The sequence below is a fragment of the Leiobunum rupestre genome, chromosome 8, assembly GCF_980474605.1.
Source record: "Leiobunum rupestre chromosome 8, qqLeiRupe1.1.hap1, whole genome shotgun sequence".
NCBI lineage: Eukaryota > Metazoa > Arthropoda > Arachnida > Opiliones > Sclerosomatidae > Leiobunum > Leiobunum rupestre.
The window spans coordinates 29,991,141-30,019,002 of NC_143391.1; the positions used below are offsets into that span (position 1 = coordinate 29,991,141).

Genomic DNA, 27,862 nt, shown 5'->3' on the forward strand with positions numbered 1-27,862 from the left:
ATAATACTTTTCAGATTTTCTTTTTACTCGAAAATAACACACCACTTAGTAGACACATCTGCAACAGCTTACAGCCTCCAAAATTACTAGAAAACACATTATAGGGAATGATATTTTTATCACCGAATGCTTATCAATTGCTGAGCCCACAAGGCAGTGACAAATTGAATTTTGTCCATCTTGGTTTCCAATTTCAAATCTTTAACTGGCAAAAACGAATCCTCTAAGGCCAAAACTTGCTTCACAGCCTTTAAATGAGTAGTTGCTGGAAATTTAAGAGTTCCAGATGAAGACTGAAAATCCATTAGTTAATAAATGCTTTTTTGCTAAAAATTATATATATAGGTACATAGGTTATGTTTTACATCAAAAGCTTCTTTCGAAGAAATCATGTGATTTTTACGGTCATTAAATACAGATGTATAGACCAAAACATAGTTCGATTGTTTAGCAGCCTTTTCTTTCAGATTTGCTTCTTCATCACTGTCTTCATCATCTAACCATTAAATTAAATCCAAAACTATGCCAAACAAGTCTCATGTACTTTAAATGAGTAGTCTGAAATTTACCATCGGAACTTTTCCATATAGAAAATGCTGTATGCTTGGGGTACAATAGCTTTATAGAAGACTTTATAGTTGGTGGAATTCCTTCAGGGCCATCTTGAAATGTGTCAGAAGAAACTCCGTAAGGGGGAAGTCGAGATAGCATGAAATCTTCAATAAGACTAAGTGAGGATGGCAGGTCCTCAAATGTTTCAAAAGCATTTGGTATTTCATTCATTAATTGTTTGAAATATTCCTATCCATATGAAATAATTTGTTTTCAGTTTTAATCATGAAACAAAGTAATGATATAAGCTTTGGTACCATTTTGTTTTGCGGATTGAGAAATGAACCAATGGGAAGTCCTTTTCGTAGCATCTCAGATTTTGACAGGGCTGTTTCCAGTATTTGAGGAAATGTTGACAACAAAAAATCACCCCAAGAGCTAGGATATCATTTTTATGACATTTTGTACGCATATGGCTACAGTCAGGGTTGGCATAGAACCAGCCATACCGGTTATAGCCACCTGGTTAAATCAGGTTATAGCCACTTGAAAAAATCCAGATTTTTGTGGCTTTTTTAAAAATAAATTACAATATGAATATTTTAGTAAATTAATAGTTTTTATTTAGAAATTTAGTTTATTTTTTGTTTCATATTTAGAAACCGGTTTACTTTTACCAGTTTTTCGGTAGGTTTAAAGTTCCAAAGTTCACTGCCTCGCTTCTGTCATACACAAAAACTAGGGGGGAATTTCCCAAGGAAATCAAAAGAATTCAGTTATTTTATATAGTTATTTCGCTTTATTTGTTTAGTTTCTTATTTATAACTGCAGACAATTTCTACTTACATAAGTAAAAGGTACTGTTTATATTTTAGCCAGTTATAACCGAAAAAAACTGGTTATAGCCAATTAAAACCACTGGTCTGGATTTTTTTAAAAGCCGGCTTTTTTCCAACCCTGGCTACAGTACATTTTAAACTCACTGTTTCTGGTAAGTACTAAGGGTAATATGAGTCGAATGACTATTGCATGTTTCAGGTGAATCAGCCTGATGTACTGTACCTCTAGGCATATATAATATATCTCCTGGCTGATATGATGTACACATATTAATCAAGCATAATGTAAAATTATAAAAATAATGTGGTAATTACTTTTAAAATAAAATCATGTGTAGGTTTTCCTATAGCTCTAGCTGATAAATTTGTTTTGTACTCTCTTGCATGTTTAATGGGAGCATTATATAACCTCCACCTTTTCTCCCCTTCCAGTTGAAGTATAATGACCTGCAGAAATCCAACTTTCATTGTAATCTTATGTCTTTAAAATACTGTAATTATGTAAGAATATAGTAGAGTTATACTTCAACATCATCATAATGAGGTGCAAGGCCTTGAGTCCCAACAGGAGTTATGTAAGCATTTGCTCCGACTAAACAGGAAAAGAAGCTTTCCAATTTTTCCATCACATCCCATAAGGAATTCTAAATGATTAGAGCTTGACTTTAGGTTTTCTAACACTATTCTCTACATATTTAAAGTACCACAAATCTCTGAGGTTGATGAAATTGAATTGTAGCTCCAGCTTTATGAAATAAACGATTAAGCTCTTTTGACGTTACTTTAGAGGTTTTTCCAGAGTTTAAATCCTTAGTTATCCCATCAACACAGCTGCAAGTGTGAATATCACGCCCAAATCTTATATCTTCTACTTTTAATAGATCTTCTAGAATTGACTTAGAAAAGGTATTTGAATCGATCAGTTTAGACACTTTACAAGGAATAATAAGAGGTTTCTTTTCCCAATAATTTTCAAGAAAATCATTTGTATCAAATGGCTTAAGGAGATTTTCAAGAGTTTCTTGATCTCCAGTCCTACACTTTTTCACACCATCATCACATCTATAAATAATGTCGTTAAAACTTAATTTTTTTAATATAGGTACATTTGAACCAATCCTCTTACAATATGTTCGGATGGTCATTATGTGTAAGATTTTTCTGATTAACTTTTCGTCGTGGACATTTAGCAGCTATGTAAGTGAATACAATTTTTAAAAATATTGTAACTGATGGTAATTGCACGTGTTATGCTAAACAGTAAACACGTGTTAAGCCAAGGCCCAGGCGAATTATTTATTGAAAAAATTGAAAATGTCGATGTAGAAAAATAAAAATCATATTTACCTTTCCTCTTTCTATTAGGACTGTACATTTTTTCAGAAGAAAATTAAGTAATTAGATTGATTTACACAGTACACCGGTCCCCTCTCTAATCATAATGGCACCAAGATATGACAATATTTTACAGAATCATAAGCAGAAGACCATTGAGACTCCTGCACAGCGTTGCCAGATGTACGATAATTATTCTCAACTACAATAATTTCGAGGTAATATTTGGGAAATACAATATTTATATATATTTATATATATATGTATATATATATATATATATATATATATATATATATATATATATATATATATATATATATATATATATATAAATATCATGTCCATTACCCATTTGACTGCAGGAGCCCAGAAAAATATTGTTTTTGGGCCTGCAAGAATATGAAAATCAACCTTTTTTAAAAAAAAATCATAACATTCTAATTTGTCGCCGAAATTTTCAGGCATGGTACTTTTTGGTCATCGTGAAACCGCGAGTTAAAACTAGTGTTCGATAATGGCATTCATATACAGCCTACAGGGTAATTAAAACTTGGAATTCCTAGCCTCCGGAAGTTTTTTCCAGTGAGACTAGATGGACTTTCCCGAAACGGGTAGGGGACTTCTTGCGCGAACAAACCGAGTGATATCTACCCAATGGTGTATTTTTCTCGACGAACCTTGATCTCTACCAAGGAAACTGTATTACTACAGTTTCCTTGACTCTACTCACCAGTATTATCATATGTAACATAATCACTCATAAGTATGCCATAAAAGCATTTTCGTTAATGAAACCTTGTTCACGGGATAAGACGTAAATTACGTCACTTACAACTCCGTGACGAAATAAGCGTCATCAACTTTACTGATGGGAAACGGAAGTAAGTGAGAACTCCTCGCTCGTTTCTTGGGGGCGATTCTGTAAAAATTCGAATGAGAATTCGATCTCGATACCCCATAAGATTTCTATGCGATACCCTATACCATGTCGAGATCGACTTCGACAATTTGCATTGATTTATGCTTATTCGAAATATTTACTGAATACCATTCGTCGAGATCTCGAAGTTCGAAATGTAGTTTTCGATCGAAAATTGGATTTCGAATGTCAAGTTTAGCTCGTGCCTCGCGATCACATGATTTCATTTCCATGGTAACCTTTTCAATAGCGCAAGGATTATAAGCATGTTTGCATTTTTGGGTCCGCTCAATGTATGTTCCGCGCGAAACAAACTCATTGAATTTTTTTCAATGGAAATATTATACAGAGGCATACTTATGAGTAATTATGTTACATATGGTATTATATTATAACATGTTTTCTCATTTTACTGTCTACGTTATCTTCATATTTGTCCACTTCATTATAACATACCTAGAGAATCCCATTATGGTTACATAAAATCTTATATCTGTCTATATTGTGTTACGATAATTTCATTTTCACCACCTGGCAACGCTGACCGGTAGGGGTCGTGTCCATTGATATGGGAATAAATAGAGGTACAACTAAATTTGGCTGGCGTGGGACCAATTTCGTTCCATAAGGAGACTATATCAACTTTATCGTTCTACCGTGGCGGCATCTGTCTCTAGTAGTGGAAACTATATTGCAATTGAATTTTTTCGCGAATCTGATGCGAAATTGAAATATATGATTTCTCGTAACAAACAAACCTTTGAAGTTGTTTAAAAATAATTTTATTTTGTCAACACGATCCTTTTTAACTCAAGTTACGGGGAGTTAGCTAATAATTATTTATTTATATCCATATAACTTTACAAAATATAGATGGCGCTACCACCTAATTATAAAGATGAATTTCGTACAGTCTTATCAGAACAGGTCCCGCGTAACCATTGCAACCGAAATCGTCATTGTAATTCTAGCAGTATTATTCCCAATTCAATGGTCGTGTCTGTAACTCGATATAGTCTCTTTGGTCCCAAGGTTAATAAATAAAAGCTTTGGTCCCATCATCAGCGCTCTCTTTTACTTTTTAAATGGTTCTTATATATCAAAATGGAATCTGAAAAAAAGGGTCAAAACAAATTAGATGATGAGGACGTAACTCTTCCATCAGACACTTTAGAAATATTAAACCAGTTTTACGCAGAGGAGGATCAAAAAAAGCTCACAGAAAAAGAAACGAAAAAATTCGAGGAAGATTGGGTGTGTCAACGCTTTGTTCGCAATTAGCCTTTGAAAGTGAAACTACTACCATACTATTTCTAGTTACAAAGAAATCACGCCATCCTTAATTAAATTTTTGTTTTTCTTAGCAATTAAGTCAATTTTGGTATGATGAGAAAACAGCTAAAACTTTGGCAAACATTGCTTTATTTGCAGCGGGAGATAATGGAAAGTAATTGTAATTTTTTTCTTAGTAACTCAAGTTCAATAAAATATTTCCTCATAGGTGTATTCTTGTTTCTCTTTCTAGAATCGTTTGTATTTCTTGCCCAACAATATACAAGAAGATTAAGGATCTACAGATAAATTCGCCAAACAAAAATGATGCTAAAGTTTTATTGCTTGAGCATGATCTAAGATTCGAGTGTTTCCATGAAGAATTCCTGTTCTATGATTACAACAACCCACTCAATTTACATGAAAACTTAAAAGGTCAATTCGATGTAGTTTTAGCAGATCCTCCATTCCTTTCCCGTGAATGCTTGGAAAAAATGGCTCAAACTATCAAGTTCTTGACTAAAGATAAAATCATTTTGTGCACAGGTAAATACTAAATAAATTCAATACTTTTAGTATGAGACAAAGTATAGTATTTTAACCGAAATTTTAGGTGCTGTAATGGAGGACATTGTTGCAGATCTCTTAGGATTACATTCTGCTAATTTTAAACCAACTCATGAAAAAAAATTGGCCAACGAGTTTAAATGTTACAGTAACTACGAGCTTGATAATTATCTTAACACATGATATAACTAACTTTATTATTACTTTTGTAACAATTTCTATTATACATTAAATAAAAATTGGGTGCTTGCTTCAAATGATGAAATATATTATTTTTCTTCCATAGGCTTGTTTTTTAGGCTTTGTCTGTGCCTAAAAAAATGCATAATATTTTAATTTTACAAAAACTTAAATATATTATTATACTTCTTACTTAAAAATTCTATACAACTGAAATAAGCCAGTAGAGGCAACGAAAATGTTAACACTAAACAAGTTGTAGTTCTTTGGTGTGATAACCATGGAGTATCTTGACCAAATGATTCCTGTATCATTTTATTTATTAGACTACTGAACAAGGGGTTCTTTCGTACATTTAAATACCTGTAGCTGCTAAAGCTCCTGATTGGGAAGGGCTTAGTTTTTCAGCTGGACGAGCCATATCCGAAATTCCAGCTATTACCAGAGCCTATTTAATAGTAAATATAATATATTTTAAAATTTAACAAACGTTTTAGTGATTATGTGCATTACCCATTTAAATGCAGGGGCCCAGAAAAATATGGTTTTTGGGCCTACAAGAATAAGAAAATCAATCAAAATTTAACAATTTTCAATGTCCAGAGAAATTTACCAGCAGGATGGTTCCATAATGGTCTCAATGCCCCTGGAACGTGTTTATCAGCGGCTGCAATAACGTTACGGTACAATGCGGATGCCATTATTAAATCTTTAAGTTATTCTACTTCACTTAATAATTAACACATTTAAAGCGACGGTTCCCGGCTTTAGTAACTGCAGGTGGCGGTGACCTTTGGCCAAGGCCGTGTTGTGATCTCCAAGAGGAAATTATCCTGGAGAACATTAAGAGACGTCATCGTCAAAAGGTGGTTTATTTTCGCTTGTTCCGGTATTTAGGAGTAGGGTAAGAGGAGTGACACTATGACGTCATTTTACTACGATTCAGTTGTGGCGAATAAGTCGGAGTAAAAAACATGGTAAAAACGTTTTTCCAAAATCTCTGCCTGTGGCCTTTTTAGCGGATAAATTCTGGCTAACAAACGACAAAATCCTTTTCAGAAAGAGTAAAAGGAGTAGCTTTAATGCTCCGGAACAAGCGAATAGATTATGGGGCAGAGTAATTCTCATCCCCGGAACAGACGAAAAACACGTTTAAGGGTAAAAAGAGTACACTTTTAGTCCGAGAACAGGCGAAAAGAAACCACTTATGGCGTTAGTCAATGACCGCCATCTGTTTCATTCAATTTAACAAAAATCACAAAATCCTTTAGAGGTTTCGTATTATAGAAATTTGGTTCTATTTGGTTTTGTAGTTAATTTTAAAAGTAATTTAGATTTGAGTATTTTAAAATGGATAAGTTAAAGAGAGCCTTAAGTGGCGATGATCAAGACGAAGAACAGGGAATAATGACCCAAGTTAGTTAACTCTTAAATTAACACGGAAGTAAACTGGCGATTCGCACCTAGGCTTAAAGAAATGTCAAACACCAATCTTATAGCCACCTCTCCACCTGAATTATACCCACCCACTTATTACACTTCGTTTTAAAATTGCTTAGGTTTGCGATTCATCAACGCTTAGCTGGTCAAGTAGAATTAAAGGATTTGCTATCTGTTTTATTCTTGGATTCCTATTTTCATTTCTGGTACAGAAAACTAATTTGCAATTTCATAAAGATTATACAACTGAAAGAAATATTCTTTAAGGGAACATTTTTTCTGTTTTTGAGGAATGGTTTTGTATTATTCGGTATATTTTACACATTAGGAAATGTAACTGCATTAATGAGGTATGCATTTATATATTTAAAACTAGGTTGTATTTTTGTTGTTTAAGATATCATTATCTTTAGCACATGCTTTCTAATGGGACCCGTAAACCAAATTAAAAAGATGTTTGCACCAACAAGAGCCATAGCCACCGTTCTAGTTTTTGTACTTATCAAAATTCAAATTGAAATTACAGAAACATAGTATAAATTAATTATTTCACTTTTATAATATTTTATAGGTATTTTTGGCATTAACTCTTTGCGCGGCATTTTGGGTAAGTGCAATATATATTATTTAATGCATTTAACTTCAAAAATTAAAAAATATATATTTTTAGTGGAAAAGCAATGGTTTAACCATTCTTTTTTGTATTCTGCAATTTTTTGCAATGACATGGTATTCAATATCCTACATCCCTTTTGCAAGGTATTTTCCTTAGAAATTGGTTTTGAATTATACCCACTATATCAAAATGTTTTCACAAATTTCAGGGACGCAGTCAAGAAATGTTTTTCATCTTGCGTGGGTTAATCATAACCAACTGTCCATACATTAAGCTGTTCAAAACAATACATTAAGTCCGTACAGTGGGATAGATAGAAAAAACTCTTCACGTTTCAATTTCAAACAAATGAAACACGCAAAATTTGTAATTTTTTTTTAACTCTATTTATAATTTCATAGCATTGGTTCAAATGCACATAATTCATATTTACCTGCGTAACTATGATCAATCTGTAATCATTCCTATCAATTCAGCAATGGTTAATGGTGAGCTCACTTTGTATGTACTTCACCCCCCAATAACTGTTCCGTGCCAATTATCTTTTTCATCGCTACAAAAAACTAAAGGAAAAGCCCTATTTTCTAATGTCTATACACTTAACATACTTCCAAAAAAGAAAAATCCATTGACTGTAAATGGTGCATATTTATGTAACATTTAATTACCAAGTTAAAGTTATTCTTGTACGTTTGTTGAAAAAAGACCCTGTCTAAAGAGAATATATAATATTGAAAATAGTTTTCTATTTAATGTTATATTTGCGGTTAAATGTTTGTACCACAAATATGTCGATTTAACATGGGATAAATTTCCACCCATGGGCAATAAAATGTATTTATAAGAATGGTAACTCTTGCCTTTTAAAATTCTTTACTAAAATAAGCTGACAATTTTAGTATCAATGAGCTATGTTTAAGCAGAGCAGTTTAATTAAACGCAAAGAAAATTAAATGTCTTTGACTAAACTCTGTTAAAGTTTATATTTTTATATCGCAACTTTGAAGAATATAGCAAATTTTAGCCTTCTCAATGCCAGAATGTAGATTTAATTAGCATATATTACTTTGAATTTGCAATTAACATTTAATCTTACTGTGCACTATCTAGAAGATCAAGAATATCATCCTTTTCAGAATTAGTTGCATCAAAATTGAAATCCGATACAATTTTATTCAGTTCTTCGGTTTTTTCCAACTGTAGTAAAAAAAAATATTTGTTATCCTAAAAATTAAAGAAAAATTCAAGCAGGACTGGATTCAGACCTTTAGAGATAATAAAATAAGCACTCCTATATAGCTATTTCAAAATAAAACTATTTTATACATAATCATTCCCTTGATGCCCGCAAGCTCTGTGGCATAAAAAAGAAAAAGCATGGTGCTTTTTAACCCCCTCCACCCCCACTCGGTACTGGCGAGACCATGCAGAGTTTACCGTAAATTTCGCACTTTTCATACATAGGCACACAAATGCCAGCTCACTTGCGTTGCCCTTTAAGTACCAGCTTATTTTGCTTAATGGTTAATCCAGCCCTGAATACAAGAATTACATTTCTGAAGTCAATGTTGACTATGTTTGATGCATCCGTAGTTGGTTGCTCTTCCAATATTTTTCTGTAATTTGAAATATATTTTAAAATGGATAACTTTTATATTCCTCCCAATTGTTAATCTTACCCAGAATCATCATCAGGAGAAAACAAATTCAATGTGAATTCTTGTTTGGTTGATGTTTCTTGGCCAATCAAATGTGCTAATAACGCAAGGTCTTTAGTAGCTTGTTCATTCTTGGTATTTCCTTCTTCCTTAGTGCCCTCTTCACTCTTGCACGAGACAACACTTGGTTTTCTAGCTTGAGAATTTTCCAGACATGGTTCCTTAACTTCGTAACTTTGAGAAATAATTAATTCTTAGAAAACTGAGATAAACTAGAATGACTGTAGCTCATACATATTTTTTCCAAGGCACGTCCCTCTGTTAAAATCAATTATATCTAGAGATCCTAAAGTCCCTGGTAGTTCATAATTAATTCCTACGTTGAAAGTATTTTCATTTTTCACATGACCATTTTCATCAAACTCTCTAAATATATGTGAAGGACATCAGTAAAAAATGAAAGTAACATACTGTATTTCATAGTACTTTATAGCTCCTGGTATTTCAACCCCATGTGGCAGTGGTCCACCATGCGTCGTGACAAATACCCCATTTGGATGCTGTAATTTTTCTTTCAGGAACACGGAGACCTTATAATACAAAATCTACTGTGAAAATTTTGGTTTATTCATTTTATCTTTGCCAATGAAATACCCTTATTCTTAGGTCTTGGAAGAAATTTAGAATAGAAAACCTCATCACTTGCATGTCATGACTGGATAGTCTTCCATATTTCTACAACAATATTAAGAATTTTAGTTTTGCAACTTTCTCAAATAAGGTCTATATATTCACCATAACAAGCTTGGAATGAGTAGTGTCCACTAAATAGGACGTGACTGGTGAAGATGCAACAAATCTGCGTATTGAATCCAAATGATTGAGAGTAACGTAAAGTAGATCATGAGGAGTTGGGCACATAAAAATTTGGTATTTGAAAACCATAGTCATCAAGTCATAAAGCTTATCCATACTAGTTTGATTTAGCTTCATGATAGATGAGTGAACTAGCTTTTCAAATACGGCTTTCATGGCTTTCTGGGAGTACAATTCTTGAGGTTTAAATAGTTCTTCGATAAACTCATTGCTAAGCATTGTGCTAACTATATCACAAAGCACTGTTTTTAAAATAAAAAGAGTCATTTATATATTTTTTTTAAATTAATGTATAGAAAAAATACCCTTATCCCCTTTATCCTCTGGAATATTCTGAGCTTTGAGTCTTTGGTCTAAAATGTACATCATTTCCCCTCCTAGGTTTAAAAAAACCAGTGGTAAAGCGTTAACTGACATTGCAATTTCTAACTATGGTCTCATTAAACGACGCAATTTGTAGTAGATTCATAAAATATTCAGTAGAATATATAGATATTGAGGATATTGAAATGGGAGGAGCGGGAGAAGAGAAGTCTCCCTAAAGCGTTGCTATGGAAACAGCCTCTACCAATCAATAGAGAAACGTCGTTACTTTTTACACCTTACGCCGAGATATCGCGACGTTCGAAGCGTATAGATTGGTGTACTAAACAACATAATTATATAAAGGAATTTTTTAAATGCTAATGACGGGTATAATTTAGTATTAAAGCGTATATTATTTTTAAAGCTTATGCCAGTCGAGCGTAAAAAGAAATGGGTATTTAAAACGAAACATAAGAATCGCATTAAACATTTTAAAATATAATTAACTGCTTTGAATTACCGCTAGAAAAATGAGCGTAAATCAAATACTATACCGACAATTATTAAGACTATAATTAAAATATTTATACCAACGGTGCGAGACAAGACTAAAAGAGACCCCATTTTTACATTTTATTATTTTCGTTTCCAAAGAATAATAAACCAGACGGCTTCTTTTGAAGTTGGAACAGTGACAGCGACTTAATGGATTAGTAGAACCAATTAAAAATTCTTTTTCATCTCTCCCCAGCCACCCCCTTCCCCCTCTTCTCTTTCAAAAAATTTGATTATAGGGTCAGGTAATAATATTTAAATCCTCAATCCCTCTTCAGTTATAGAAAACTTGGAAGCATTGCGATAATAATTGCGCGTAGGGTGTGGTTTAAAAACTTATAAATATGAATTTCAAATTAGCCCTCGTCTTAGCTGGTGCCTCGGTTCAAATTGAAAGAGGAGAGTCCGTTCCATAGATGTAAGAAATGTATATAAAGGTCTAGCAGACACCGAGGAAGGCACGTGACCAAGAGCGCGAGCTCTCTTAGCATTTTAGTACTAAGTACTAAAAAATTTCAAAAATTAAATGCTCTCTGCATCCGCCACAATGTCTTTCTATCAAAACTATTGGTCGCCACAAATATCCTAACAAAGAACTGCGACTTGCAAAGCAATCCAAGGAACAAGCATGGCGACTTTTTCGTAAACATAAAAACTGAACTCCCCCAACATAGCCGGTCTACATGATAACTATAAGAGAGCTAGAAACCATCTCACTCACCAGTCCTAGCTAGAAAATCTCGGCAACGGCACGAAATTTTTATAACTAAAACCATAAATGAGAATCCTAAAGCTTTCTTTAAATTCATTAATACGAACCGCAAGTCTACAAATGGAGTGAAGAACCTCAGAGTGAATGGAACAACTGTCACTGATGACGTTGACATTGCAAATTCCCTTAACAACTATTTTTCTTCCGTCTTCTCTCCGCGGCAAATTCCAACGGTTCATGTTTCTCCAAATTCCAACGCACAACCTACCTTAATTGACCGGTTACAAGTTTCCAAACGTGACGTCCTTAAAAAACGCAAAATTCTTTGCTCAACCAAGGCACCAGGCCCGGATTACTTGCACCCTAACCTCCTAAAATGTACTTCTCATCAAATTTCATGGCCTCTTACTCATATATTTAATCTAAGTCTGGCTACTGGGGAAATACCTGATTGTTGGAGATCAGCAAATGTCACTCCTATCCCAAAAAAAAGGCGACCCAACTCTTCCTGAAAACTATCGACCAATCAGCCTCACCAGCCAAGTTGTTAAAATTCTGGAATCCCTTATAAACGACGCGCTTTTAAAAGTGCTACTTGAGTCAGCCTTTTTCTCAAGTCATCAGCATGGCTTTCTACCATCGCGTTCATGCACCACTAACCTGTTGGAAGCCACAAATATTTGGACTGCTGCTCTAGAAAAGGGTCAACCTGTCGACATTATCTATCTTGACATTAAAAAGGCTTTTGATCAAGTTCCCCATCATACATACAATAACCGGAGATTTACTAACTTCAAAAGCGACATAAGACCCAAAAGTGTGTCAATACGGTATAATGTTTAATGGGAGCTTGTCGCGAAGTAAAAAGAGGGAGTGGGAGAGGGGGTTGAAAATACGTCATCAAAATTCGAAATTTCCTTCACTTCAGCGCCGCCGAGTGAGGCGTTTTAGAACGTATGTGTACGGGAGAATAAATTGAAAAGATAAAATCGCGGCAGACCATAGACTAAATATAACGTTGCTAGTACTTATCCAACTAGTAGGTTATGTAGTCTGTTGTGAGACTATCAGTAAATATTTTAACGGGTGCAAAGGTAGACTTGAAACACTTTTGGGTCTTATGTCGCTTTTGCTAACTTGGTTAATGGCGTTTCTCTCAGATCGCACACAACGCGTTGTCATTCGTGGTTCCAGCTCTACTTCCTGCGCAGTTTCCAGTGGTGTGCCACAAGGGTCCGTGTTGGCTCCCTTGTTGTTCGCAATTTATATTAACGATCTACCTTCTACCGTCTTAAACTCATTTGCCAGCCTGTTTGCTGATGATACTAAACTAATTAAAGCTCTAGCATCTCTAACCTCTTCTACCGAACTGCAACAAAATCTCTTCCGTGTGGAGGCATGGGCTGCTGAATCTGGTCTCGAGTTCAACACATCGAAATCCAATGTTCTTCACCTCGGTAAAGATAACCCAAAGAAAACATACTACCTTCATGGACAAGCGATACCGTCAGTCAAATCTGTTCGAGATCTTGGCGTGCAAGTGGACGAAAAGCTATCCTTCTCTGATCATTGCAGGATCATTGCAAAGAAAATCAACATGTTCACTGGTCTTGTCCGACGCACTTTTCACTTTAAAACCCCTAAAGTCATCAAGACCATTTTTACAACTTTTATCTTACCTTCATTGGATTTTGCTTCACCAGTATGGTCCCCTCACTTAAAAAGAGACTTGGAACTCATAAACAAGTCAGTCAACAAACTCACTAAATTAGTGCCAGCCCTTCGGAACGAAACAGCTGTGTACCGACGAAATTATCTTCATATACCAACTCTTCAGGAAGGTCATTTGGCTACTGACTTGGGAGAGGTTTTTTCAATTTTATCGGGCACAAATATTTTGCAAGAAGGTGAATTTTTCACTCGTTCTTCTACAACGTTTACTCGAGGGCACGACAAAAAAACTTTTTGTGCCGCGTGTAACCACATCGAACCTTAAGCACCATTTTTGCATACGCACTGTCCCACTTTGGAATCAGCTTCCACAGTCAACGGTGTCTCTCAAGTCTAAGCCACTCTTCCTCAACAACCTTCGCACCCTCTGAGCGCCTACAAGCAGCCTCTGGCGACTTTGGTGCGTATAATTTAGAAGAAGAAGAAGTGCTTGACCTTTCCGCAGGCCGTAGTCTTTAGACACCATCTGTTGGTGACTTTTAGTATAATTTTTAAGCCGGAGACAATGGCTCTCGCGACGATAGCACGAACTTTCTTACCGATAGATAGCGTCTTATAAGGATAGCCTGCAGAAATTACGCGTTTCTGCTAGCTGTCACTTCCGTATTCACTCCCTTTGAAATATTTTATCTAGACCTTTATATACGTTTCCTATATCTATGGTCCGTTCAAATCCCGGCTAGAACTTCAAATCGGTCTTGCAGATGCCAATCGAGATACCATTAACAAATAATTTATCGTGAAATCGGCGAAATTTAAAGGGAGCTTAGCCTTAGAATTAATCCAAAAATATCCGGATCTTCTCGCGAAGTTTTATTTACAATGCTTTTCGTTTTGACTCGGGAAAGCTTACACTTTTTTATTCATAACATTAATCTATAATATTGAATGATTATGAAATTATATCTGTGTATACATTTGTAATATCGTTGCCACCGAGTAGTATAAGCATCTGGAGAAACGCAGGGCTCGGTAGACTTTTCTGAGTCCGGGACAAATTATGTATTCGCGGGGCCATGTGACTTAAATTAGCAAGGGGAGAGTGCTTGAGTAAGGATACTTTTGACTTACATTTTGAAGGGGAGAGACGGAGAGTGCTGGCGAAGGGCCCTATTGGCATACATTTCCAAGGGCATGTGTTGGTGACACCGTTTCCGTGGGCCCTTAAAATATCATGTGGCCCCAGTGATTAGGCCCCCATCATTCCACAGGGCCCTGAGCACGGAAGGGGTTTAAACTAAGTCAAATATAATATGAAATAAATTAATTTTCATGAACATCGTTTACTAGGGAAAAGAATTAATTTAATTTAGAATGTTCTCCACGAACAAATGTGTTGAAATCAGTAAATGGTAGAAAGAGCAAATGGGTATGAGCAAAAAGGCTTAAACTCGAATTCGCGGCCAATTTAGCCAAGGCTGTGTTAACAGAATTTCGGCTTATAGGCAAAACCCTACTAAATAGGCCCCTAAAATCATTTTAACTATTGACTTGATTGTATACCCTTACCCTGATGAAAAGGTTTTACTATTCACGAACGCACCCCTGAGATAGCGTAGCCCGCCCGTTTCTATAGGAATCACCTTCCTTACGCGATAAATGTGTTTACTTGTGTAGTATTATGTAGATGGCGTTAATTTAGTAAATGTAAATATGTAGATTAATTATCTTATCTAATCTTATCTCATGTTTATCTAACCTTACGGTCCCTTTGGATGATATATAAGTGAATGTATAAACTCGGTAGAATAGAATAAACTCGACGATTTTATCATAAGCACTCTCTTAAATATTTAACTCTCGCAACATGGTGTCAGAAGTTCATCTCACGCTGTTTTTAACTACCAATCCGAAACCACCTCGTACCATCTCCGTCTTCACCATGACTTCCACCTGATCATTTCGAGCCGGGCACTGCGAATCCTGCTGCCTCATGGACTGAATATCGAGATACCTTCCAGATTTTGGCTACTGCTTCTAAATTGGCCGCTGAGCCTCAAGATACGCAAGTCGCTACTTTTCTTTATACTCTTGGCCCATCTGTTCGCAAGATTTATGATGGCCTGGTCATACCTTTACTTGATGGTCAGCAACTACCCACACTCGCCCAGATTTATGCTGCCTTCGACGCTTACTACGAGCCATATAATAACCCTGACTCTTCTCGCGATTTTTTTTTTTCACACGAATCAGAAACAGAACCAACCTTTTGACGATTTCCTCACTGGTCTTCGTTCTCAATCTCGCAACTGTGGTTTTGGTGATCTCACCGACTCCTTACTCCGCTATCAAATTATCGCTGGTGTCTACAACCCTGTTCTACGTAAACTTTTTTTCTCGACAGAATCTGACCCTGGCCCAAACAATCTCACTTTGTCAAGCTGACGAAACTTCAACTACTCATGCCGACCGTATCACGGAGCCTCGTGAATCTGTCGCCACTTTGCCCATCCATGCTCTTTGTCAAGCTCTCCACTTTCGACAAAATCATCTACGCTCCCGTTATACTGTCCGACCACGTGGACCATCAATTTCTCCCCGTCTACATGGATCTCACTGGCCGTTTGCACCGACTCTCCAACCTTCTCAACGATTTCGCTATCGCCCGATTTCCGTCTCTATCTAGGGGACCGTTTTTTTTTCCATCATTTTGACGTCAGTGCATACGTGTTTTCTCATACGATTTTCAATGGTATTAAATCCTAGTTTCAGGTAATTTCATCCCCCAGTGTCGAAAAAGGGTTCAAACATCTTTTTGCTTTTCCCTTCGCTATCCCCGCATTGATAGCGACGGTCACCTCGTAATTCGGACTTCGCGGTTCTCAAGGGCATTGTAACTGCTGACAATTTTGACAGCGCTAACAATGCCGAACTTAATCCTACCACATGGAGAGGTCGGGAGAGCGAGCTGACCCGTCGCTATCAATGGTGGGGTTTCAAACCCTAAATTTCGAAATGGCCGGGGAGTCGAATAACAAAAAACTACAGTTGTAAAAACGGGAGGTTGCGCGGGGTAAAAACTCCTAAAGAGGGGAGACGCGTGCGAGGGGGCAATTTTTTTTTCTCATAGACGTCACTGAAAACGGTCCCCGAGATCTTACCATAGGGAATACGGCCGGATAACCATTCCAAGTTAGAGGTATGAATTCCTGCCTTCCTCTAATGGTATGGCCGAAAGGACAACCCAGACTATTAAAAACCAGTTGACTAAAGCACGCAAGGAAGGGCACGACCTCCATTATGTACTAATGGAGTATAGGACCACACCTGTTGGAAATCTACCAACACCGGCTCAAATGTTAATGGGACGGCAGTTGCGTACCCATAATACCACAACAACATCTTCACTACAACCACAATACCCAATTCACAACGAGCGAACCGTCACCCTACTCCACCTACATTCAGCTCAGGAGATCTAGTCTACTACTATCATAGCCACAGGGACTGGCGACCGGCGATTATCATCTCTACTGCAACTGAGCCACATTCATATCATTTGCAAACTACGGATGGCCAACTTTACCGAAGGACGAGATTTCATTTACGTCCCCGTCTACCTGAACCTTCTATAAAGTTTCCACATGATCTTGGTACACAGACATTTAATACTTATTGTCCTACCACTTACAGTTCTACCACGAGTTCCTATGAAGATTGCCCTGAAAGTACGATACGGTTCACTGCAAGTAAACAGTACTCCCAAACAGAAATCCAGCCTATGCCTCAGCCTCAAGTTCAAGCTAATAACCACAATCCAGCTAACATACTACTGCAATCATTTCGGTCTCCGCCGAGAGATAACGTCATTCCTGCGCTGCACTTTTCCCCGACTTGGGCACCAACACCAATCCCGCAGGATCTACATATTGTTGCACAAAGTCAGCCGCCTATCAAACAACATCACAATAGGAGTCCACATTGCACTTCTTCTACAACCACGACAATCCATATCCAACAGCAGTCGAATGACATGGACACGATCTCACCTCTCCACTGGCCAATTCGTCCTTCGCCATTTCCTGCACTCTGTCCACCGTTTTCAACGACATCGCAAAGCTCTATTACCACAACACGTTCAGGGCGTATCATTAAAAAAACCATCAAAAATGAATGTTTAAAAAAAAGGATGTTGTAGTATTATGTAGATGGGGTTAATTTAGTAAATGTAAATATGTAGATTAATTATCTTATCTAATCTTATCTCATGTTTATCTAACCTTACGGTCCCTTTGGATGATATATAAGTTAATATATAAACTCGGTAGAATAGAATAAACTCGACGATTTTATCATAACCACTCTCTTTATTTAACTCTCGCAACAACTTGCACTAAAGATTTATTTATTTATACTTAGGGAGAATGACTACCGTCGCCAAACATATATTGGTAATGGTACTTTTTTACGTTAGGGCGACTTGTTCACGCAGGCCCAGACTGGAACCTAAAACCGGCCAGGGCATTTTAGAGACATCAGCCCCCTACTTTCCACAAAAATACTACATGTGTCAAAGCACGGTCCTTTAACCAGACCGGCCCATCGGGCATTTGCCCGATCTGCTCTATGGCCAGTCCGGGCCTGTGTTCACGCTATAGGAGGAAATAAGAAATTTTTGTCCTGATGTATGGGGAAAAAAGCATAGGGTTCACGCTACGTGGAATTTACGGATGTCTGTCGCGCGCGATATCTCGAAAACGGCTTTAACAAGCTTGAAATTTTACATGGGTATTCTTTGGAGTATTAATGGCCTTTTGATAATTATATGAATTTTAATTAAAATAATGAAACTGAAAACGAATTTTAAAGATCAGTATTGTAAATAAAATATACTAGATGGCGATACTTCTACCGCTGCCAAAAATTTTAACATTATGGTTCTGACCTGATTGGTTTTATTTCGTAATCCATCAACAATCAATTATTAATAATAAAATGTCCGACCTAAGCTCGAGTATCTAAGCCTTGAACCTTTTTTAAAAACCAAATAATGTATACTGCTTGGTGAATTATCATTAAAACGGCATGGCTTGGCAGGTACGCCCGCTTTTGGATTAATTAAACACAAGGCCCGCTGATCTATCAACCTTGGTAAGGAAAATCATGCAATCGTAACCCCTCGTGTAAAATGTGGCTTTCACTAAATCATTTTGTAGTCCATGTGTTAATTTTTCAGTGAAAGAAGCCGCAGCTTGAAAATAAATTTTTATGATTTTCGTCTACTCTTATAAAAATTAAAAAAAAACTATTACTATTGTTCAAAATTTTACTCAGGTGGTAATACCGCTATCGTGTCCAAAACAATTGTCATTACTGAACTAGCCCGTGTTAGCCATTCTGTAGCTCCATCAGTAAAAAATAAAATGGAGGCAGGCTGCAAATGCGCAGCTCGATTTTAACTAAGCCTTAGTCATAGAGTAACCCACTTACATAGAGTGGAAGGCCCTATGGAAGCGCATGAAACAATAATACTAACGGGCCGTCTTGTTTTCGAGGCGTGACTAAATATAGTCCAAAGAGCGATGGTGTTGTTTTTACATTTCTAGAGTATAAACTTACTTATTTGTCTAGAAATTGTACATTACCTTTAGGCCAACTTGTTGATTTCACGCCTCGAAAACAAGACGTGGCCAGTGCTTCCACTTCCAAAAGATCATTTTACCCAGACATAAGCTGAAAAATACCCACTTTTACCCATTCCAAATTTCAAAATTATCCTTAAAATTCCCACAAGAATCAAACAATAAAATACCCACTTTTACCCATTTTAAATTTAAAAATACCCTGAAAATTCCCATAAAAAACAACGATTTATTGATTTAAAAAATGTAGTTTAATTATCACAGTTTTTTCTTTAATTTTTACAAAGAAAAAGACACTAATATTAATTAAAGAACATTACCATTTCCTTTTTTCCAAAGTGTTCTGTTTTAATGTTATTCATAGCGCTAAATAAGCGCTCAACAACTGCATTAGAAAAAGGTAGTGTCAAAAAAACTTGACAATTTTTGGCAGTTCAACAAATTTTGGTTCTTGGTTGAGCTTTTTTACAGAAAATACTTGTCTCCAATATGGTATAATTTCTTTTTCTTCAATTTTCAATAAACTATGATACCCTTAAATTTCCCATGAAATGTTCAAAATACCTTCATTTTACCCATTACCCTCAATCTCGAAAAAAATCCCTCTCGAGGTCAATTTTACGCGAAAAAGGGTAAAATACCCTCAATGTGAAAGCACTGGACGTGGCGTATGAAAAGTGTTAACAAGTTTCGCTGATAGCCTTCCACTCTATGGCCTTATAGTCAATCACGGACTAAATGGAAATCAGCAAGTCTCGGAAAAACCAGCGTGGCCGATGGGTTAAACGCGCTAAATTGAATGTAGTAGCAGTAGGGGTGAGTTGGAATCCGTATGTGAATGAAAGATTTAGATCCGTAGTAAGAACAAGACTTTATTATATTTAGTTTATTACTAAAAAGGTAAATATATAAATTAAGAATTGTTGGTATTTATTCCTTTACCACTAACGCAAAATTAGGAAATATCTATGAATTGCTTTTATATTCATTTGAATTTAAATTAAGTTCTCGAAAAGAAGTATTAAAAATTATATTTTAGTAACAGATGGCGATACCGCTATCCAGTAATAGTGTTTCTTCTTTAGGAACCTTGAGTGCAAATAATTTTACGTAACTAAACCAGCCTCTGCTACGCTGGTTTATTTAAAATGAAATGTGTGCGGCATTTGTAAAACAAGTTGGAAAACCAAAATAATACCTCTCCTCGTGCGAATGCGAGTTCATCAAGCGGCCAATTCATTCGGGCTCTATTTAAGAACATGCATCGTCTACTAGATTTATGTGAGCTTTTTCGAAAACATCAGCAATAGGGACTTGGCAGTGCTACGTCACAGTTTTTTTTTTCAATAGTTTTTATCGTGGGGAGAAAAATATGACCACGATGGCGGCCATGGCCAAAGCTACGGAGTGCCAAGTCTCTATAGAACCGGGTTCGTTCCAGGCAAGAATGTATTCTTCTCCACCCAATTACATTCAATCGGTTCGTATTCCTGAATTTCTCTACTGAATGGTTGAACACGCGCCTGCCATGCAGATTACACAATTGTTGGAAGCCCTGCCATTCGGATGTTGAGACGTTAATCGAAACCCTCCGCACTCGGTCCGTCTTTAACGTCAAAAAGCAGTAACTCTCAACACGTGACAACAGCACAACACAAATACAAACACCCCTAACACAAACACACACCAATAAAACAGCCCAACACAACATACGAATACACCCAAGACAACTCAGATCACGTAATGGGAGCGGTAATAAAAGTTGCCTTTTCTGTCTTTGGGAACTGCGAACACAATGCTAACACTTTGCCCAAGTTGCCGATTGCGAAAACCATGCTAACACTTTGCCCCGTGACGTCAACTGCAAACACCGTGGCACACACAGACACATTGACAGCGCGAAGGAAAAAGATGGTAAAAACAACAAAAGATAGAACGCTACGAAACCCGTCAGGTGAATACAACGATTCAATTATATGATAGCTGGGAGCTCTGGATGTCCCGAGAAAGGGATGTCTCTAGTAAGCGATGTCACTAGTAAGGGATGTTCCGAGTAAGAAAGGTCTCAAACGATGGAGGTCCCGAGCAAGGGAGGCCCCAAGTAAATAAGGTCCCGAGCCAAAATATTTCCGAGTAAGGGAGGGCCCAAGCAATGGAGGTCTCGCGCCAAAAAGGTAATAACAGTAATACATAGGATCATTTTTGTACATTGGTCTTGTACACTTGGTTAAAACTTCGATGTATTTTTTAAATGAAAACGCGGTTTACGGGTGGAAATCAATTGTGGTTGCCATTACGGTTTTGTAGTTTTTAAGTATGCTCTGATATATACATACAGCGTCGGTCACCTGATGGCGACCGTCAAAAACGACACAATTTTAAAAACTATGCGCTAAAATCGTAAATGGCGTATGAGTATAAATAAAAAAACTAAAATATATCCCAATATATTTCCTCTTAAAAATATTTATCATCCTCTCAAATACAGGCTGTCCCTTCTTGACCGCAGTAAACTGACATACGGTTATATATATCCCTTTTTTATCAGCGAAGCTGAGCTTTTTCTATATAATCTTACTATTCACTAACGCACAACTGAGATCTTGATCTTACCAAGAATGTATTTATTTATACTTAGCCAGAGATCCAGCGCTTATAGAGATGTGAAACTCCCAATACCCCGCCACAACCCTCTATTTCTTGCGCCCCTCGACGTCTGGGAGAAAGCTATTGCCAGTGACGTCGGAACGTTTTTGAGACGGGGGGGGGGGGGCTACAATATTTCCAACTTCATGTATATATGAAGTTTGAAATATATGGATATATGTATATGTATATGCATACATATGTATATATGTATTTATATTATGTATATTTATGTTAATTTATGTATGTATTTTTATGTTTATAAGTATGTATGTATGTATGTATGTATTTTTATGTTTAAGTATGTATGTATGTATGTATGTATTTATTTATTTATATTTATAATTTAACTTTAATACCTAAATAACGTTATTTTGATACACTTACGTACGTAGTTTTTCTCAATATTAAAAAATATAAAAAAATATTTAGATATTTTTATTTTACTTTGCATAGAAATAACTATACATTAGAAATAAATTTACATCGTAACTCCAAAGACTCCTTTTCTTTCGGAGTTTTTTTCGACAAATTCAGTTACAATATCGTCGATATTGATTTCGTTGGTTTTGTGCACATGCAGAATCAACAAATGGGTTAAGCGCTTTTTTTGTCATTGTTGAGCGGAGATACGCGTCGAAGAGCGCTAAATGTTCTTTCTCCTCCAACAGCTGAAGCCGGTATGGCTTTAATTAAACAAATGAGTTTTATTGCTTGATTAAGTAACGAAAACACCGCTTCGTCGTGCGTTCTTAATGTTTCAGTTAATTCATCAACACTGAGTGCTCTTTGTTCTTTAGGCGTTATTGCTGACAGCATCTTTAACTGGGCGTGTAAAATATCCTCTTGGAAATCCGATAAATTGATATTTAGTTCCCTCTTGAGAACGTCTATAGAAGGACAGTTTCCGTTACTAGAATTTAATATAACACTTTCGAGAGAAATCAACCGATCAATTCCAGGCTGAGAAAATCGTCTATTTAATTCGGAAATCACATCTAACATCCCAAAATACTCTTTCTTCATATTTTCCCGTGGACTAAGAGTTACAGCGGCGCAAGGACTGTTTGTTTGCTCGAAACGACGATGTACCTTTTTCTTTCTTGTCTCTTTAGGGCTCTTCAGCTGCAATGTTTTAGCCATCATTTCAGTCTCCTTCCAAATTTATTCGAAGTACTCATCGGAGCGAAGCTCAGTGAGGGTTTTATGTAGAATATCAGACGATTGTTTCGCACAAGAAACGGTTATGCCAGCCTTTTGTAGAGTCTTTGCTAAAATTTCGCAAGGACTGAAAGTAGCCAAACAAGAACGTAATGCGAAAGCTGTTTCAAATGTATTTAGTTTCCTCTCATATGCCTTTAAAACTGGTCTTCGGTCGTCACTAATGGCGTTTTTCTCGCTTAAAATCTCGGAAATTGTTTTCTGAACTCTATCATAGTTATGTAGAAATCTCTTCATAGAAGATGCCCTTATTGTCCAACGTGTTGGACATAAAGGAAGGAGATTTTGTGTAAATTGTCCTTCATCTTCTGTTGGCGTAGCTACGATGTTGGCGTATATGGTTTTCCGTTTAGAAGAATGCAAAATAATGTTGGAAACATCCTTAACAGCGGATAATGCGTCGTTAGCCATTTCGCAATTACGCCCACATTCTTGCAAAACCAAATCTAACGCGTGATTACAACAATGTACGTACAGCGACTTTGGCTGAACATTTTGTATTTTCATTTTCAAGCCGTTGATGGAACCAGACATATTTGCAGCGCCATCAAAACAGATTCCTCTTAAATTTTCGAGGCTGAGACCAATTCGAACCAACATGTCTGTTACTACTTTAAACAAAGTTTCGGCTTTAGAATCATTTGAATTGTACATGCCGATAAAATCTTTGTGCGCTTGAAGAGTTCCCGGGTCAGTATATCAAATGCACAACGTAAACTGTTCCTTTCCAGATACATCAGTGGTCCCGTCAGCAATGATCGAATAAAAGGAGCTTTCTTCATTCTATCAACAATGTTCCTCTGGACACGGAGTGCCATGCGTTCTAAGATTTCGTTTTGAATATCACCACTTAACCAATTGTCTCGTTTTTCTAACCATTGTTTTAAACCATTAACATCATCAGCTCTTTCTCGTAGTAGTTCACGTAAATTCCCAGCGTCATCTAAATGCCCTCTTAATGCCTGACCAGTTCTAGCTAAATATCGTAATGAGCTAACGATGGTCTTAAGAATTTTTCTATTAGTCAACTGTTGATCTTTAGAGTGTTGGCTAATAAGTTGCATCACAGGTACCGTAGTAGCCGCTTTTACGCAATTTAAATAGCTCAAGCTTTTCTCGTGTTTTTTAAATTTTTCTATGGCGTTTTTCCAATCGTAAAGTGGTCAAATTCAAATTTCGCGCGGTCGACTGGCCGGAAATGGTCTGAGGTATCCTTGCGCCGACTGTACTATATATTTTGTCTTTCTTAGCCTGCAACTCACTATAGCAGGATCACACATTTAGCGTTTCTCCTGTTCTAACAGTAAGCTTTTTCCCCCGAAAAAAAACGGAACGTTTCGGTATTTCATTGGTTGCCCAAAAACCACGTGATTGAAGCACGATGCCGGCGTGTCGTCTCAACATAGTCATTCTTCCTAAGTATAAATAAATACATTCTGGCTGGTACTATTTCCTGGTATAATCAATTGGATCATTAAAGAAACCATTTAAAATGGTAATTTTTAACGCATTAGCATCGGCTCAAAACTGATAAGAAAGAAAATATCACAGTTTTTGAGTAATCAATTACAATGATGAATTAGGCTGTCTAATATTGGTATTAAGTAACGTTCGGTTATTATCAAAATGTTACTTAAAATCAGACGTATAGAATGTATACATTTTCTTATGTTAATTTCTTGAAACATGTCCCTTCACCGGCTCTCACGATTTTTCAAAATTAATAGTTCTTTTTATAAAGTAACGTGGCCTTCTTGTTGAAATGTTGCTCTTACGTCACAGTCTCTTACTTTGACAAGCCTACTAGCGCGCGCTACAGTCGCGAGGAATATAGCTTTTTCTAGAGCGCGTGCAAATCGCTCGTGCGAAGAATACACAAATAAAGCTGGGTCTCGTGACGTAAGAGCAACAGTTTAACAAGTTGGGCAAGACCACTTTTTATTTTATAAAATCAACTATTTCGGAAGAAAAAATAGTACGGGTCGAAATACATCAAAGACTAACTATCTATAACTATTTCATCGGGAAAACATAGTCTTTATACACGGAAATATCCTTAATTAAAATCATTTTTACATTTTACATTGCTAGGCGGAGTAACACACGCGACAAATTTTGGGCCGTGTTGATCTTGTGCTTACAAAGTTACGTGTTTCATTTAAAAATGTATAAACTATAATAAACTCCTGTTAATATCAATATTAAACAGCCTAATTCATCATATTCATTGATAATTTCAAACTGATATATTTTCTCGGCGTTATGCCACTTTCTTATCAGTTTTGACCTAATGCTAATGCGTTTTAAATTACCATAATAAGTGTTTTCTATAATTACTGGACCTTTTACAATCGATCATGCCAGGAAATTATATCGGTAGATCAACTGGTAGGGTATCAAAATTTCAACCAGGTACTAGATCAGGTTGGTGCTTCAATCCCAACCAAGAATGGATTCAGGTTAACTGAGAATAGGATGCAGCAAGTTACTTTACGCTCTGTTTTCATGATTTCCGAAAGATGGTGAGAGCAGAGATCCTCCGAGACGCTGCGCTTATAGAGATTTGAAACTTCTCCGAAAACATGATAAGAAAAATCCTAGCATCAGCGACCTCCTCCGGGCTTTGGAACCGAGGATTTTAGACGCGAAAATTTTAATCGCGTTTTCGTCTCAGAAATAAATGTTTAATTCGAGTTTAATTCCTTAAAATAGTTTGAAAATGCCTAGAACATATTGTTCGGCACTTTATTGGAACACTTTTAAAGAAAATGGCGTATTTCTTCTACGTTTTTCAAAGAGGAAGAACGGTGCTATTTAACATGATATATATTTATTAGGCCAGTGCCTACGTTATCATAATAACGTAGGCACCGATTAGGCCTATATTTAAACTATTTGTTTTCAAAAAACATATCGTAGATATGGATAGAAAATGTAGGGTCACGCGATCTTATTGAAAAAGAGACAGATTACCTAAGTCACAAAATATATGAAATTTGATGCATATGTTATATTATATACATTGCTCTGACCACTGCCTTCTATAATACTAGGCCTAGAAGTAAGAAAAAAAAGGAGGTGGCGGTAACGATTTTGAAATATCCGATAGAGGTCGCTTTTTTGGGTAGGGAAAGTGCGGGAAATTCAAACGTACGCGAAAAATTTAAATATTAATAGCGAAAATACACTTTATAATGTCAACATTCAATTTAAAGGACTTTAATTTCTCTTAACAAATAATGAAATAGATTTCAACACGTTTTTTAATCCATTAAAAAAAAATGTAATATCACATTTTGACATGTTTGCGTGAAATTGGTTTAGTGTTCAATTTCTTGACCCGTTGTTTTAAATCAGTTAGATCTTTGGCATAGTTATCTAATAAAGGTCTAACAAATTTAGTTAGAAGGATTTCAGATAATTTTATGTAATTATCACAGTTGCACTTTAAGGATTTTGTAAAATAAGGCTGAATTATGTATAAGAAGATCTTTAATGATCCATGTTGGTAAACGTATGGCATGGCTTCTCTTACAAAGTCCGAAATCACACTTAAAATGTTTATCAGGTACTGACTAGGGTATCTTAAACCTCCTCGATCAAGAAAGTTTACCAAACTCAAAATAGGAGAGTTCGATCTAGGTCTCTTTCTTGATATATTTCCATTATTGAACTGCTGGCTTTTCATGCTTGAAGCTTGCCTTTGAACTAAAGGTGACCTCTTCTGAGGACTTGGAGTTTGGGTACGAGAAGTTTTTTCAACAGGCAGAATTGATTCATTACTTTTTTGGTTTTCACTGACTGAATAAAAACTAGGAACTGGAGTTGAATGGGTATCCAGACTTGTAGGAACTTGAGTGGACGGAGTATCCAGATATATAGGAAGTGGAGTTGACTGGGTAGCGAGAGGTATAGGAACTATAGGTGTATTTTTTATATCCAGCTTTAATTTCCTAACTATTGGTTTTCCAACAAATACTGAAGGAATAGCATTTGGTAGTAATCTCCTCTTTCTACTTGAGGAAATATTAAAGTCTGCGTCTTTAAAGTGCTTGCTGCAAATTCTTGCATTTTCAGTAACTTTGCAATTCAAAACTTGTTGCCATTTTTCCCGAAGTGACTTATTCTTGGGAATAGAATGAAGACTCGCTGTTGGGCATGTATTTGAACTTTCATCATTTAATTTAGATTTGTTAGTTGAACAATCTTTTATTACGCAGGAATTCACCATTATTAATCTTTAATTTCTTTATGACTAGAAAATCCTTTGGGGAAAAAAACGCTTGTTATGACCAAGGCTTATGTATAAAACTTTCTTTAAATGATTATTGGTAATTATTGAATCGGAGAAAAATTATATTTATGTATCATAAGCTTGAAATGGGTTTCCATATGTATTAATAATAAAAGGATAAATACCTGAGTTTTTTAGGCATTTAATGTTTTGAAGCCACCAGTGATAGGAGACTGCTGATTGGCCGCAGCCGTTTAACCTTTTTTACCCCAAACCAAAAAACCCCAAAAGAGCGACATCTAGCGCGAAAATCATGTCAGTTTGAAAATGTCACTTAAAAAATCGACGTAGCTACCATTTCTAGGCCTAGTATTATAAAAGGCAGTGCTCTGACCACAATATTTTCTAATGATTATAGGGAAACACATTCAAAAGTAAAAATGACTTGGCTTCTGCTTCTTCGGCGTTTGTCCTCAAAAATGTATGTAAACAACCAAAATAAAAAGAACCACGTATCGAAAACCATTCCTCCCCGTGCATAGGTGGCGCTGTGATTGTCGAAAATTAAAAACCATAAACTAAAAAACAAGGTTTGCGGGGGGGGGGGGGGGGTATACA

General features: G+C 36.3%; 6 protein-coding genes across 9 annotated transcripts in view; 2 read left to right on the forward strand and 4 right to left on the reverse strand.

The window, feature by feature from the left end:
• Positions 1-32: 32 nt before the first annotated feature.
• LOC149933092 (ribosomal oxygenase 2-like) lies at positions 33-2,860 on the reverse strand. Its single transcript, XM_090155687.1, has 10 exons — positions 2,739-2,860; positions 2,518-2,584; positions 2,096-2,453; positions 1,916-2,035; positions 1,707-1,838; positions 1,536-1,642; positions 870-990; positions 570-801; positions 366-496; positions 33-293 (listed from the first exon to the last, which is right to left on the reverse strand). The coding sequence occupies exons 1-10, from the start codon at positions 2,764-2,766 to the stop codon at positions 120-122; spliced, it is 1,470 nt and encodes a 489-aa protein (XP_090011813.1). The 5' UTR covers positions 2,767-2,860; the 3' UTR covers positions 33-119.
• A 1,825-nt stretch (positions 2,861-4,685) lies between these two features.
• LOC149933093 (EEF1A lysine methyltransferase 1) lies at positions 4,686-5,744 on the forward strand. Its single transcript, XM_090156624.1, has 4 exons — positions 4,686-4,902; positions 5,013-5,095; positions 5,174-5,466; positions 5,534-5,744. Exons 1-4 carry the CDS (start codon positions 4,753-4,755, stop codon positions 5,668-5,670), a joined length of 663 nt encoding a protein of 220 aa, XP_090012750.1. The 5' UTR covers positions 4,686-4,752; the 3' UTR covers positions 5,671-5,744.
• Positions 5,666-6,556, reverse strand: LOC149933094 (mitochondrial pyruvate carrier 2-like). Its single transcript, XM_090156626.1, has 5 exons — positions 6,281-6,556; positions 6,181-6,221; positions 6,031-6,115; positions 5,861-5,972; positions 5,666-5,799 (listed from the first exon to the last, which is right to left on the reverse strand). The coding sequence occupies exons 1-5, from the start codon at positions 6,366-6,368 to the stop codon at positions 5,757-5,759; spliced, it is 369 nt and encodes a 122-aa protein (XP_090012752.1). The 5' UTR covers positions 6,369-6,556; the 3' UTR covers positions 5,666-5,756.
• A 329-nt stretch (positions 6,557-6,885) lies between these two features.
• On the forward strand, positions 6,886-25,930 carry LOC149933095 (vesicle transport protein SFT2A). Of its 2 annotated transcripts, XR_016473008.1 has the most exons (8): positions 6,886-7,083; positions 7,227-7,313; positions 7,375-7,457; positions 7,521-7,602; positions 7,679-7,714; positions 7,778-7,866; positions 7,932-8,040; positions 25,914-25,930. XR_016473008.1 is itself a non-coding variant. In XM_090156625.1 (7 exons), the coding sequence occupies exons 1-7, from the start codon at positions 7,018-7,020 to the stop codon at positions 7,969-7,971; spliced, it is 483 nt and encodes a 160-aa protein (XP_090012751.1). In that variant the 5' UTR covers positions 6,886-7,017; the 3' UTR covers positions 7,972-8,518. The 2 variants fall into 2 exon arrangements, 1 of the variants encoding a protein (XP_090012751.1); XM_090156625.1 differs by lacking the exon at positions 25,914-25,930 and having other exon boundaries at positions 7,932-8,518.
• Positions 8,564-27,862, reverse strand: part of OSCP1 (Organic solute carrier partner 1) — a 57,440-nt gene continuing 38,141 nt past the window's right edge. Inside the window, exons 2-10 of one of the 3 annotated variants that reach the window (XM_090156619.1) lie at positions 14,633-14,798; positions 10,563-10,634; positions 10,177-10,499; positions 10,036-10,116; positions 9,868-9,971; positions 9,676-9,807; positions 9,403-9,615; positions 9,276-9,339; positions 8,564-8,920 (exon numbers count right to left, since the gene is read on the reverse strand). In XM_090156619.1, coding sequence (XP_090012745.1) covers positions 8,816-8,920; positions 9,276-9,339; positions 9,403-9,615; positions 9,676-9,807; positions 9,868-9,971; positions 10,036-10,116; positions 10,177-10,499; positions 10,563-10,626 — 1,086 coding nt within the window. In that variant the 5' untranslated portion in view covers positions 10,627-10,634; positions 14,633-14,798 and the 3' untranslated portion in view covers positions 8,564-8,815. Of the gene's footprint in view, positions 8,921-9,275; positions 9,340-9,402; positions 9,616-9,675; positions 9,808-9,867; positions 9,972-10,035; positions 10,117-10,176; positions 10,500-10,562; positions 10,812-11,193; positions 11,520-14,632; positions 14,799-27,862 lie in introns of those variants that run through there. The other 2 variants (XM_090156620.1, XM_090156618.1) reach the window with 2 other exon arrangements.
• LOC149933097 (zinc finger MYM-type protein 1-like) lies at positions 22,954-24,074 on the reverse strand. Its single transcript, XM_090157232.1, has 2 exons — positions 23,663-24,074; positions 22,954-23,621 (listed from the first exon to the last, which is right to left on the reverse strand). The coding sequence occupies exons 1-2, from the start codon at positions 24,072-24,074 to the stop codon at positions 22,954-22,956; spliced, it is 1,080 nt and encodes a 359-aa protein (XP_090013358.1).